At 43.2% G+C, this 14,831-nt stretch overlaps 1 protein-coding gene across 5 annotated transcripts in view; it reads right to left on the bottom strand.

Moving 5' to 3' along the window:
• Positions 1–510: 510 nt before the first annotated feature.
• The window catches only part of bach2b (BTB and CNC homology 1, basic leucine zipper transcription factor 2b), a 327,096-nt gene continuing 312,775 nt past the window's right edge, over positions 511–14,831 (bottom strand). For all 5 annotated transcript variants that reach the window (XM_038799588.1, XM_038799590.1, XM_038799587.1 and 2 more), the window contains 2 exons: positions 13,581–13,787; positions 511–5,102 (listed from right to left, as the gene is read on the bottom strand). In XM_038799588.1, coding sequence (XP_038655516.1) covers positions 4,617–5,102; positions 13,581–13,787 — 693 coding nt within the window. In that variant the 3' untranslated portion in view covers positions 511–4,616. The remainder of the gene's footprint in view (positions 5,103–13,580; positions 13,788–14,831) is intronic.

The raw sequence follows: 14,831 nt of genomic DNA, 5'->3' as shown, positions 1-14,831 counted from the left end.
TGATGTGATTGGGTTAAAATTCAATAAACCATCCCGACAAGCTGGACTTTAAAATGCAACTTGTGATTGATTGAGAGCTCATTTGAAATTATGTGGTCCAAACGCTAAAGTGTAGACAGTGGTTTGGCAGAGACAGGTGAAATAAAAATGAACAGATTTGTGCAAAAACAAAAGTATAATAGATATTAGAAGAAAAACACATGAAATGAAGATTTTAGAACAGCACTTAACATTACAGCTAAAGATACTGCAAATTCTGCCGTACAGATCATGATGATTTGGTACCACAGAATGTTGAGACACAGCTTTACAAATAATGAACCCGAAGTGCAAAATACTCACGAGAACCTGGACTTTTAGTGCTAATTCAGCTCAGTCACATTATTAAACTGAGTAGCTATTCAAAACCAATGACTTTGATGTCCACCAGCACAGGTGTATTCCTTTAAATGGGACTACTTCATGAATTTGCATATCATGCTTGCATACAGGAGGCATTCAAATATTCTGTACATTTATTCCAATTTTTATTGATATAATGAATTGCTTAAGTAAATATCATTGTCACTCACTGCTTTCGCAAAACATTGCCATTGATTTTTGTTCCCTTATTCACAGGTGGAAATTGCCTTCATAATAAGATACGGCTCCACAAGTGGCCATCATTCATAGCTGAGCCTCAGCAGTGATCCTATCCTAATCCATATGGACACAATAGAATTGCTGCATATCAATCAGCACTGATATTCCAGGTCCATTTTCCTTCTTTAATCTAGGAGCACTGAAGTTATCTTTAGTTTCCTGGTCAGTGTCCCAGCTAAGATAATGGGCGGGATTTACCGAGCAACCCACTTCATGTCTTTTGGCAGCGGAGGCAACCCGCCAGTGGGATATTCTGGTCCCGGTGTTGTCAATGCGATTTCCCGTTGACTGCAACCCTCGTCGCTGGGAAACCTGTACGCCGTTGGTGGGACCGGACTATCCCGCCGTCGTGAACAGTCGGTAAATTCCGCCCAAAGTAACTCAGACTGAAATTTTGTTTTCAATTTTTAAAAATGTTTTCATGGTTATACTGCATATTCGGGAAGATGGTGAATCTGAAATTTCAAATAATAAATTAAAAACTCTGAAAGGGATGAAGAATTGGGACCAGCACTTTTAGTAGGACAATTTCTCAAAACATTGAATATAATACTTTGGTCAGTTTATGATTGCAAAAATCTTGGCGAAGTATATTATTGATTGCAGATCAAAGAAAAGACAGTTTGTTAGCTTTTTAGACAGCAGAAATACAGGTGTTTCAAAAGAGGAGCAACAACTTAATTCCAATTTTTATGAATGGCTGACTGACTATACAGTATACCTGAAATCAGGTATTTGGCCATGAATCCTGTAGAAGCTAGTTTTACTGTTCAGTAAGATAGAAATCTCATTGTTCTTGTCAGAAAGACTTTGATATACTGATTGCTGTTTTGGGTCAAGCACAAACAAATTGAAGTTCTTCACAAGGATAACTAATTAATAAGAATTTGTTAGGGAGCTTGGGGAGCCTATAGCTCCCTGCTGTTTCTCTATGGCAACGCCTCGGTCAATCAGTCAACTTGCCAACCAGTCAGTACTTTTTTCTCCTGTAGTATAAATTGTTGCAATCATTTGAAATTTGGCATTCTTGTGTTTGTCCTGATGAGTGCAAGACAAAAAGCTTCAGCATCATGTCTCTCTTTCAGCAATGTTGAGAATTATGTTGGACTGAGTACAGCAGATATTATGTCTCCAAAATAGTACAATGCTTACTTTTATGGAAAACAGTATTAAACTACTTTGAGGGCAAGATATGTTGGAGAAAATCTGGTCTGTTCCAGAATCAACTTGAAATAAAAGAAGGCACCTTTAGATTATGAACAGAAATACCTAATCTGACTTCTATAGCTAACTTGTCAACAATATATAACTAAATGAAATGAGGTTGTCTGGGTACTGTGTAATACAAGAACACTCGGGAGATAAATAATATGTCCCGTTAATCACCTGATAACAGTTTTGTTCGTAACAGGATTCAGCATAGCAACAAAAAAAGTACATGTTATATAATCAATTAAGCAAATATGCAAACTGTTTACTGCTAAATTATGGATACTAAGCTTAACTTTCCTGAAGCATAGAAAATGCTGTTTGAGCAGTGGTTTGAAATGTACGAGTTTGACCATAGATTTTTATTGTTCACATTTCCTTTTTTTGGAAACTGGAAGTGTTGTCTAGCATTAGTGACTGCTAAACACACCTAGCTGCATCAGAAACAAAAGTTGTGTTCAAATAAAACTTGATAATGTGAAAACTGACACTTGCAAACATGGGTCAGGACAAAGAGATATTTGATTACTTTCAAGAAAACCAGATTATTTTATGAATATGCGAATAAAAATTTTAAATACAGTGCTTAGGATTTTCCAATTATGTTTGGAGTTATATTTTAACAGCTGCAACAGTTTATGGACTAAAGAATAAAAACAGCTACTTGGTATAACTTATGTTAGCATCAGCTCTGAACATGCAATGCAAATTAAGTTCCACATATTTATTTCCAAATTTGACCCTGAGGGAAGTGACACTTTTTAAAAAAATCATTCCAATTGGTTTTTAATCTTTTCCTCTCCAAGCTTTAGCTACCTGGTGTTCTGCACCTCAGCTACTTGAGACTTGGTACTTGGAGGGGCTGTTGCTCTCAGTCGCAAGAAGTTGATTGTACTGCACATCCATATACATTATCAATTCTACCCAACTTGGTGCTCTTACAATTGAGGCCAGCTGGAAGGGATAACTTGTCTTTTTTGCACTGTGTTCATTAAGTTAGGGACAGACCTGGGAAATGGAATGCTTTATTACTTTGCAGAGATTGCACCAATTTCTCCCATAACTTTACCACTACCTTGCATTTGTATCCTGCTTTTCATGTCCCCAGGACGTCCCAAAGTGCTTTATATCCAATGAAGTATTTTGTTGGAAGTGTATTTGCTGTTGTAATGCAAGAGGGAACAACTTAATTTATGTTACTTCCATGTATTCAAAAGTGAATTAACTGAATAAGGGCTGATTACTAGGTTGTCTGTTGTCACTGGGCTTGATTAATAGCAAAGACAAAAATGCCACCTGGTTCACTTGAATGGTCATGTAAGAACTGCAAATGTAACAAGAGGGTGACAGCTCTGTCTACAGAGGGTTTGTGCAGTGAGTTTACTGTGCCATTGGATGAGAGCTCACAGATCTGTACTCCAGGTTGCCCACATTGTGATTACATAATCATACCTCAAATGACTGGGTAAGTGGTTATAGAGGGAAGGAGGGAGAATTTGAACGGTAATTTGGGGTATCTCCATCATACACAGCAAGAAAGTGGCAATGGCAGGGATGTCAGAAATGTATGAGTTTAAAAGGGATGCGAAAAAAATTATAAGTTTATAATTCTTAATAAGTTTGTACATTAAAAAGTTAGATTAAATGGCTCACACATTTATATATATCCAGTTCAGTGTTTAACCCACTCTCCAAGCAAAAGTTTCTTTTACGATGATTTAAAACCATCATTAAGAGTTAAATGGAAATATTGTTGAATATCAAGAGCTCAATTTACAAAAGTTGGTATTGGTCATTCTGCACTACTTGTAAGCACGTTAGCTGTTACAGCCTGTAGGTACTGGCTGTCAATATTTGCTTAGGTACAGAAGGTACACAGCCTAACAATATCTTTCTGAATACCTCCTTTTTTTTGTTTTTAAACACAAGTGTGCAGTGCACCGGGTAGAAAAGCAAAAGAAAATCCAGTGACAGAGTGCAAGTGGCAGTTTTGACCATCATTGTTCTACATCAGCAATAAAAACAAATCTTCCCTGCTCAAAAGGCACCTTTCAAAGCAGTGCCAGAGATGTCTTATCATTTTAATTTACATCAAATACACATCAAATTACTATTATTTTTCCTTACAAAGAAGTACAAAGAAAGTGATATTGCTCAAGTGTGAAAACTCAACTGTCTAAATTCTTAAAAGTTTCGGTCAGATTCTGCAGAAGGTAAAATGGGAATGTTGTAACCAGATACTTTGTACAATCCAGACGGAGAGTTCCAGTATTCTAATGATTAAAGCAAAGGATGCAGGATTGGTTACAGTATAGATGTAGATGGAAAACCATCTCTAATGTGTACTGAGTTATGTTGAATATTCAGAAGATTTCCTGAGTTGGTGTGTGACATGGGCCACCGAGCTTGCTGAAAGACTACTGAACTATTTATTGGGTCCTTCAAGGTAAAATGGATTGTTATCTGACCCATTTCCTTTTGAGAATGAAGGCTAAAATCCTAATAACAATAATTAATAATCATAACAAAATAACAGTGTCATCACTGTCAAGTTCCCTGCACAAGCAAGGTATAGCACCATTGAGGATAAACCTCAGTTGTTCTGAGGAGTAATACCTAGACAGAGTATTGCTGCAGTTTAAGACTGTTGTAGTGTGCATCAAAGAGAAAAAACATCAACAGATGAATTTTGCCTGCATCCTGATTAAGTGAACCTCCTGCTTACTTTAAGGGAAACAAAAAAAAGTGGAAGGATTAAACAGTCACTAGGTGCAATCTTTCCTAGGCTGTTCATCAGTTGTACATTTATCAGTCATTTCCTGGCAGAAATCTACCGTGACAGTTTGACTGCATTGTTCGAGTGAGGGCCCCCTTTCCGAGCACGTTCCTTGGTCGAGTAGCCCTTGCAGATTTCCTGACGTGCACATTTCTGTATTGTGGCGAGGTGACCACTGGTCTTGATGCTGAGATCCTCCTTGCTCCGAGCAGCACTGCATACCATCTCCAACGGACTGTGTCTTCAAGAACTTCTGTTCTAATTCAGCAAGAGGCAGGGCGGTGCTGCCGGTAGCTGCAGGTTCACCCATCGGCCTAAAGACTGGACAAAACTTGTGCAACGACTGTATCTGCTCTGAGTTTAACTGGACATCCCCGCACACTTCTTGGCAAAGGCATGAGAAATTATCCCACAGTTCCCCCATACAAGCATTCAGCTGGTTCCTTTCTGTCAGCAGCTTCTCTTTTTCACACAGCTGGGAGAAAAACAGAAAAATGACAAGTTATGTAATGTAAGCTCTTAATAGTACTTGTTGTGCTCCTCAAAGGAGCACATACTATTGCTGCACAATGTCCAGGAACGTATCACAAAGCATAACCTGTAACCAAGAATTTGAAACTAAGATTTAAGGTAAGCACACTGATTTGGTATTTTTCCAGGAAATAACATATTGAGGGATTAATAAGTCAAGGTTCCTTCACTTATTATAATTCATACAGGTCGAGTCAGTGAGGGATGGTTAATCTCGTTCTGGCAAGCTTCTTCCCCTCCTCAGCATGTATCATCTTTTGGCATCTCCACAGTATTGTTTTGATAACTCCATAGTGTAGCTTTAAGAATTATGTTCTTGCAGCATAGGAAAAAGCGAGAGAGATTGACGGAATAATTTTGGGAACGGGGCCATCACGGCTCCCTCTGTGCTCCAAAACCAGAAAATCCTTTGAGAGTTCTTCGGTTGAATGCATCATCTGACATGGCAGTGAGCTACACAGATCATGAAGGCCTGAGGTTTGCTTCATGCTATCAGCAGGATAGCAGTGTGATTACTGGCTTCGCAATTGGGACCCTGCACTAAAGACTTGAGATAAACCAGTCACTGTTCCCTCGGCTGCTGTCCAATGACTCTTGCTGAAAGTAAAAGTCTGTGGGCGTTAGACCCGGACAGATTGGGTAGGATTGCTTAACTGCAGGGTCAAAACACCCATTTACGCTTCAAGTTCACACAAGAATAGCCACTTGGCTACAGAGTGTGGTAATGTGGTAAACTGGTATATGTCTTATTATAAGCAAAAAACTGGTTTCAGAGTTGTTCAAGGAACTCGGATAGTTGAACTTTCTAAAACTGTTGCTCAATATTGCTCAGCTGCAACTGAGAGTAGAATTGAACAGCGTTATAATAAACGGATATATCGCATAAAAAACTTAGAATCCAAAGATACAACATGGGAAGAAGAAAATAGCTTGCAAAACTCAACAATGTGCCTGAAATATTCAGGCCTTGGCCAAACCCAGGAGTGATGATTGCATATTTTAATGATATTTTTGCAACATCTTTACAATCCTTATTTTTGCTGCCATCACATTTCAGGTTGTTCACAACTGTGATGGATCTAGGTCAGGAAATTGTCCATTTCTGGCTTCAATGCCTCCCTGTAATAAGTGCCATGATGAGCTACTGCATCTAATTATGTTTCTTGGCAAAACTCACTCAGTGGGATAATGCATTTGTAACATTAATTCATGCTGAGTTGTGGGCCTACATCACCAGAATAGATAGCTTCAAGAGGTGGTCAGTAAGTGCTGTCCTAATGTGGTATTTGTTTGCAGACTTATTTTAAACAGAAATTTGTTATACAATTATATTGGTTAATATGAAATTAGATTTCTTTTTAACCTGCCATCCAACTGATTGAGGTGGTTGATCTAATGTGATTGAACTGAACTGGTGTCAGTCTTAACCATACTTAACCAATCTTAACCATCCTGGCCCAGCAGAAAGGGTGATATCCAGCAGATTACTTACCTGCTCAGACCCCGGCCAGTATTTGAATCAGGCCTGAACAAGGGAGCAGTTGCAGCTTTCTTGTTCGGCAGAAGCAGGTTTGGAAGCAGAAACAGCCCTTCTGGGAAATGTAAAACTTTTAACTGTGGGATCAGGAGGAGCAGGAGCTTTGCAAAAGAAAAAAGACATCTTCCTGCCCGAGATGTCCTTTCCACTTTCCCCATCTTTAAAACCCTCCACCCAGTAACTTTCTTGAAAGCTGGCAAGAAGCCAAAGGCCCACCCAATCTTCACCTTCTCTACCTCCTCTTTATGTCTGTTCCAGGCAGACAATGGACTGGAGGCACTTAAGTGAATCCTGAGAGTGATAAAATTAATAATAATATAATAATCTTTATTAGCGTCACAAGTAGGCTTACATTAACACTGCAATGAAGTTACTGTGAAAATCTTCTAGTTGCCACATTCCGGTGTCTCTTCGGGTACACAGAGTTGTCCGATTCACCTAACAAGCACATCTTTCAGGAATTGTGGGAGGAAACCGGAGCACCCAGAGGAAACCCACGCCGACACGGGGAGAACGTGCAAACTCCGCACAGACAGTGACCCAAGCAGGAATCGAACCTGGGACCCTGGCACTGTGAAGCAACAGTGCAAACCACTAAGCCTTATATAGTACTGCATTAAAACGTGGTGCACATGTATTTTTGAATTACATGAGAATATACGTCCGAATGGTGTTAAATGGAACACTGAGATGCTGTAAGAGTCAAGTGGTTGAATGTCACTGGTATCCTATTTATTTGAAGAACGAAATGAGGTGTGAATATTCACCTCAGTTTTTATTAGGTCAAGTTCTAGATTGCACTTTAAGAGGGGGAGGAGTTTAAATTCTCTAGATTTCCCAGCTGCAATTATTTATCAATTACAATTTTAAGCGATCTAATGTCTTCTCAAGATCGACCTGAAATGGACAATACATGCTGGCCGAGCCGACAACACGCACACCTTGTATTTGAATTTTTAAAAAGCCATTTTCTTTGCTAACTATTATATTCTACGTCTATTCCCATGATTGCATGAAGCAAACATCTCACTCGGCTGTGTTGCTGATGTCAGAGAGATGAAAATAACTATCTGAGCAATGCATTGCAGCAAACAATTTGCTGGCTCCCATCCATCACCCTGGTATTTGTTGTACACCTTCAAGCTGATATCTTTGCTTGGATTAATGCACTAAGGAAAGTGTGTTGTCAGAAACTAAACCCCACAACAGTATTCAAGTCAATAGAAGGACAATGTTAGAAGCATCAATCATATAAACATTTTGTAGGGCAGCATGGTGGCGCAGTGGGTTGGGCCTGCTGCTCACGGCGCTGAGGTCCTCGGTTCGATCCCGGCTCTGGGTCACTGTTCGTGTGGAGTTTGCACAATATCCCTGCGTCTGTATGGGTTTCGTCCCCACAATCCAAAGATGTGCAGGTTAGGTGGATTGGCCACTCTAAATTGCCCTTTAATTGGAAAAAATTAATTGGGTACTCTATATTTATATTAAAAAAAATAAACATTTTGTTTAACATACGAGGTTGATCTCATTATGGCACTGCTTGCGAGTCGCCTGATTGAGATGGCTTTGCTATTAATGTGTTTAACTTGCCTTTACCTTTAAAATCTTTCATGGACTTCTGTGCACCTCCTTTGCACATCAGCTAACGCTGCTGCTGTGAGGAGTCTCTTTCGTGTGGCAGTTGTTTATATATTGTCTTGGGGAAAGGCCAGATTATCAAAGTTGGAAGAAACCAGCAGGTAATGATTTGGATTTCCTTTGCTCTTTATGCATCTTTTGAAAGATTGTAAGATATTCTTTGTAATAAAGAATATTACACCTGAGCCAATCAGGGACAAGTGAGATACAAACCGTTGCCGCGATTCTCCGGAAAGATTTCTAAGTGTTGTAGCAAGTGGAAATTATTGTGAGCTTCCCAGCGCTCGACCTAGTGAGGCTAGCAATGCTATTCAAGGTTCATTGGTCCACTTAACAAGGTCCCAAGGGCTTCTCGCCGCAAATGAAGGCTTGCCAGCACACCCCGCCCCCACTAACAAGGTCAAGCAGCATTTAAACCGCACTTGCTCAGCCAACCCCAGCCAGCTCGCAACAATGGTACCGAGGGGACCAGTCCTAAGATTCGGGATCGCTGACCTGGGGAGGGTCCGAGACGCAGTGGAGGTCAGGAGGGGTGTCCTGTTCACCTGAGGATCCCGGTAAGCCATAGGGCAGCCAGTGCTGCCTGGATTGAGGTGGCGGCAGCTGTGAGCTCGGGGGGGGGGGTGTGATCAGGAGGACTGGCCTCCAGTGCCGAACAAAGGCCAACGACCTACACCGGGTAGCACGAGTGAGTAGACACCAATGCCCCCCCCCCCCCCCCTCCCCCCCATCGGGAGAGTCCACACCCCCAACTCTCCATGCGATACCAATCCTCCCTCCACTCCCCTCCCCATTCAAGCCCAAGCCTCCCTTAACACCCACCCTCCCATTACTGTGAAGCATGCGTGTGGCTAACGATCTCCCCTCTGTGCCTCCTCAGGAAAAGCTCTCCAATAATCTCAGGGAGAGGGCCCAGACTGGCGGAGGGGTGCCAGACTTAAGAACCCTCACCACCTGCGAGGAGTGAGCCCTGGAGGTGGACGGTGTGGCTGAGGACAGAGTGGTCAGAGGCTGGCACATGCCGCAGAAGTGAGGAACCATCGGGCTCCACCCGGAGGACATGTCAAACGTGATTTGTTATCATCTTATTTCCTGACCCATTCCTCGCACTGACCACAGGTCCTCCAGCCGACGGCATCGGCCCATCCCGGGTGGCCCCCTTGCCTGCCTCCCAGGAGACCACCACCGAGGAGAGCTCCGAAGATGCCACTGTTATAGTTGCAGCACAGCTGTCATTCCCACCCTCTTCCAGCACGGATACACACACCTTGGTGGGAAACGTTAGTGGACATGCTTTGGGGGCACAATCTGCTGCTGATGTACATCAGGTGGAGGCCGGAATCCCCAGGTGAGACAGCAGGCGGACGGCTGCTGGATCCCAGGACCCAGCTGGGTCCCAGCCTGATGCTGAGCTTATGGAAGTGTGTCACCCGGAGATGATGGAGACAATAGGGAGCAGCTGGGACATTCAGAATGAGATGTCAGGGTCGCTCCAGCAGATCCAGAGCAGCCTGGAGGAATCCCAGAGGCAATGGGCACAGGGCATGTCGTCGGCAATGAGTACCACTGAGGTCAACACTGCTAGGATGGGGACTGCAGTGGAGAGCGTGGTGCATGACATCGACACCATTAGTGAAGGTGTCCATGGCGTCGCCCAGTCCGTGCCGGCCATGTCTGAGGGTCTCGACAGAAGTGACTGATCAGGGATCAGTGTTGGGCCCACAATTGTTCACAATTTACACAGATGATTTGGAGTTGGGGACCAAGTTCAATGTGGCCAAGTTTGCAGATGATACTAAAAGGAGTGGTAAACTCACTTACTCACTTTTTTACTCGGCTTACTCACTTTTCCAACTTCTTCCATCGGGCAGGAGATCCAGAAGTCTGAGAACACGCACGAACAGACTCAAAAACAGCTTCTTCCCCACTGTCACCAGACTCGTAAATGACCCTCTTATGGACTGACCTCATTAACACTACACCCTGTATGCTTCATCCGATGCCAATGCTTATGTAGTTACATTGTATATCTTGTGTTGCCCTATTATGTATTTTCTTGAATTTTGTTTAATTCCCTTTCCTTCCCATGTACTGAATGATCTGTTGAGCTGCTTGTAGAAAAATACTTTTCACTGTACCTCGGAACACGTGACATAAACAAATCCAATCCAATCCAATCTAAAGCAAAAAGTGAAGATGATAGCGGAAGTCTGCAGAGGGATTTAGATAGTTTAAGTGAATGGGCTAGGGTCTGGCAGATGGAATACAATGTTGAGAAATGTGAGGTTATCCATTTTGGTAGGAATAACAGCAAAAGGGATTATTATTTAAATGCTAAAATATTAAAACATGCTGCTGTGGAGAGAGACCTGGGTGTGCTAGTGCATGAGTCGCAAAAAGTTGGTTTACAGGTGCAACAGGTGATTAAGAAGGCGAATGGTGTTTTGCCCTTCATTGCTACAGGGATGGAATTTAAGACTGGGGAGGTTATGCTGCAACTGTATAAGGTGTTAGTGAGGCCACACCTGGAGTATTGTGTTCAGTTTTGGTCTGCTTACCTAAGAAAGTACATACTGGTGCTGGAGGGTGTGCAGAGGAGATTCACTCTGTTAATCCAGGGTTGATGGGGTTGGATTACGAGGAGGTTGAGTAGACTGGGACTGTACTCGTTGGAATTTAGAAGGATGCGGGGTATCTTATAGAAACATATAAAATTATGACGGGAATATATAGGATAGATGCGGGCAGATTGTTTCCACTGGCGGGTGAAAGCAGAACTAGGGGGCATAGCCTCAAAATAAGAGGAAATAGATTTAGGACTGAGTTTAGGAGGAACCTCTTCACCCAAAGGGTTGTGAATCTATGGAACTCCTTGCTCAGGGAAGCAGTTGAGGCTCCTGCATTAAATGTTTTCAAGACAAAGATAGATAGTTTTTTGAAGAATAAATAGTTATGGTGTTCAGGCGGAAAAGTGGAGCTGAGTCCACAAAAGATCAGCCATGATCTCATTGAATGGCGGAGCAGGCTCGAAGGACAAGATGGCCTACTCCTGCTCCTATTTCTTATGTCCATATGAATTTCTGCCTCACTGGGAGATGCTACCCTGTACCAGGGTGACCTTGATGAGGTTCAGTGGGACATGTCCCGCTCTCGGATGGGAATGGCTGAGGCGCTGCAGAGCATGTCCCAGTCACCAAGGAGCATCGCTGAGGGTGTCGACACCATGGTGCGGATCATGGGGAACCGCCAGGATTGGCAGAGCCAAATGATGCTGGGGCAGTCATACCAAGGTGAATCCCAAGGTGAATCCCAGGGCCCTATGGGCACCGAGTGGGAGGAGGGGGCGCCAACTGCCAACCCGTCCCATCCCATGGAGTGGTGATGGTGGCCACTAGCTCCCCCGAGTCCCATCCCTCTGATGAGGCCGCATCTCAGCCAGCATACGGGATAGGGCAGCATGGCTGTGCATGTGCCGCTGACAAATGAGCTTGAGCCCTCTGGCCTCAGATTCTCCAGAAGACATCCGCCAGGAGCATCGAAGGCCACGGGAGATGGTATGCAGCTAGCTGCCTCCACTTCTGATGTGCATCCTGGGGGGACACCTAGATGTAGCGGTAGAGCTAGGAGGGCCAAGCACATTGAGAAATGCTGAGGGCACCGGGGGAGGGGTTGGGGGTTAGGTAGGGGGTGGGGGCCGGGGTGAGGGGCGGCATCATTGGGAGAGTGGGAACTTGTATTACTCATTAAGCACCTTGTGCACAACCATTATGATGCCTCTGTCACTTTCCTCTGCAATGTGGGCTGAACTCTGAACCCTTGGCCCATCTCTCCAGGTATATCTCCCTCCCCCGGCACCCACCCACCCTCTGGCCGTGGGCATTTTCCCGGAGCTGTGTCCCCAGGGTGTTCGGATGTTGGCTGCTACGCCTGTGGTGTTGCCTCCCGAAGTGTTAAGGCAGTGTCCAGGCATCAAGTGAATGACTCCCACATGCTGCATTGTCTGCCCACCAATGGGAATCACTTGAGATGTGTGAAATGCTCACTTAAGCAAAATTTCCAATTCCCTATTAGTTTCAGCCGCACAGCCAGAGGCCTCGGCAGTCCGTGTGGTTATGGGTGGTCGTTGGGGCAGACGGGCAGGGACAAGGGTTGCCCCAGAATGGGTGAACACAATCCAGTGGTTGGCATGGTGGTGCCGCGAGTGGTTGCCCCCCGGTTGGCCCCCCAGGCACCTCTCCCCCACCCTCCGTCGAGCACAGGGCTCTTTGTCTGTGACCAAAGATGGCTACTCACCTCCTCAGCTACTCACCTCCCACACAGGAGCCCTTCCGCCAGGTTCACCTTTTTCAAAATGAGTACTAATCAGCGCAGCGTGACCACTTACTGGGGAGGCCACTGAATGACAGGAGGCCGTTGGATATGGGTAGCTCTTGTTAATTGAATGAAAATAGGGCTTAAGTAGTGCTAACTGGTTTCTCCCCACACTAGAGTGAGATCGTGACTTTGCCTACTGGAGCGGGCCGGTTGCATCGCAAACTGTTTGGCGCCAGGCCCGGTTCTCGTTTTTGGCCTCTCCTGCTATTCACCGACCTTGTTTCACTTGAGCGAGAGCACAACGAGGCTGGAGATGTGTGTGTCTGTGTGATGATCTCCAGTATAAGACTTTGAGGTACGATAGACATGCGGCATTTGTAAGTTCCTTCCATATTGTTAATAAATCTATTCCACTGTTTATAGCCCAAGGCATGATCTCCAGCGAGCTTTAATCTATTACTGAAAATCTTTGGGCAATTGATACACTCAGTTGCTCACTTTGATTTAGAAGAACAAAAGAATTGTGTTGGTAACAAATGGATGGAATATATCTAATAGTCCAATAATATGCATCTTACTATGGGACAGGCGCATTATGCAGTATTAAAAATAATAATTTATTAAGATACATCTTTTGTCTTTCTTCAGGTTTAGGAAGTCTAATTGTTTAAAATATGTCCTGAGGTTAAGCAGAGATCCGGTCTTCCTGAGGATATCCTTAGATTAATTCAAAGTCAATTCTCTACTTGTAACAAGATGTAGGTAGGAAGATGCAAATCCCTTGATGCTTCCAAACAACAGAAATATAAGGAAATCAGGATTTTATTAGAAAAGAGAGATTGTTTTACTTTGGTAACTGGGTGTGAGACTGGCTGAGAACAGACACTCACAAGATTTGATCGCCAACAGATGGAAAGTTGGCAGTCTACTCACCAACTTTTGAATTTCACATTCCAAGTTCTGAATACAATCCAGTTTTCTCTTCCTGCAGCGTTGGGCTGCAATCCGATTCTTGCTGCGCCTACGGACATCGTGAATGAACTCTAGCTGCTCGGAGGTTAATTTGTGCATCTTGACCATCATTTGGAAATCATTCCTTGGAAGATCTGTGATTTGATCGATTGGAAAGGGAAGTTTGACCTACAGGACAAGATAAAGTGAATTGATTAACTGGAGCATCAGAACTGGAGAATTCAAACTAAATTATTAGCAGGGTCCCAATTCAAAAATGAATTCAATTGAAAAGTGAGATGAGTGCGTCATGCTTAATATAACAGAACACAAGGAAATATGCTGGTATATGTCCTATAAATGTGGGTTCTATTTATGCAGAAAGTCTGAAAGCTTTGTAAAGTAACATAAAAAACAATACCACACAATTGTCGCATGTTTTATGAACTAGCAAAGTACGTCACTGCAAAGTACAGTAACAGTATTATGCTGGGACACCTAATATTTGACAGAAATGATAAATCCTTGCGATCATTCTGATCTGTTTGTACCCAGAGCCCAAACATTTTGCATCACAGTTTCCAACCGATAGGTGGCACCAATAGAATGAGTCATCACACATTTTACACAAGAACAACAATAGGCAGCTAAAGCACTTTCAACCTTTCAGCACAGCTGTGTTAGCAATCCACGACTAATCACTTTCACTGACACTGCAGCAACTGGAAAACATAGTACACAGTGGAGAAAGTTATTTGGGAAAGCTCCATAAAAATCTGTATGTCGGTGATACGGTGGCTAAGACTACAGTGCAGCAGAATAATGCCTGATGGAAAAGTTCTACATAATTATTTCAATTTCATTACAGCTAAAGGTATAATTAAAAAAAAAATGTTAGTCCAAAATCAGCTGGAACAATAATGGTAGGCTCACACTATTATGAGAGCATTACAAAATCAATTTCAGATATCCAGCACACTCATTATTTTGGGCTTTTGCATTAAAGTCTCAAGGCAAGTTTGATCGAGGGAAAATGAGTTATTACAGTAAAATATTCCACAAATCTTGTGTCAAATAGAATCATAGAATCCCTACAGTGCAAAAGAGACCATTTGGCCCATCGACTCTACACTGACCCTCCGAAAGAACACCCTACCTAGGCCCATGCCCCACCCTATCCCCGTAACCCCACCTAATCTTTTGGACAGCAAGGGGAAATTTAGCATGGCCAAT

The sequence above is a fragment of the Scyliorhinus canicula genome, chromosome 6 (genome assembly GCF_902713615.1).
Source record: "Scyliorhinus canicula chromosome 6, sScyCan1.1, whole genome shotgun sequence".
Taxonomy (NCBI): Eukaryota; Metazoa; Chordata; class Chondrichthyes; order Carcharhiniformes; family Scyliorhinidae; genus Scyliorhinus; species Scyliorhinus canicula.
The sequence above is the reverse complement of the archived record's forward strand: the minus strand, read 5'-3'. Positions and strand labels throughout refer to the sequence as shown.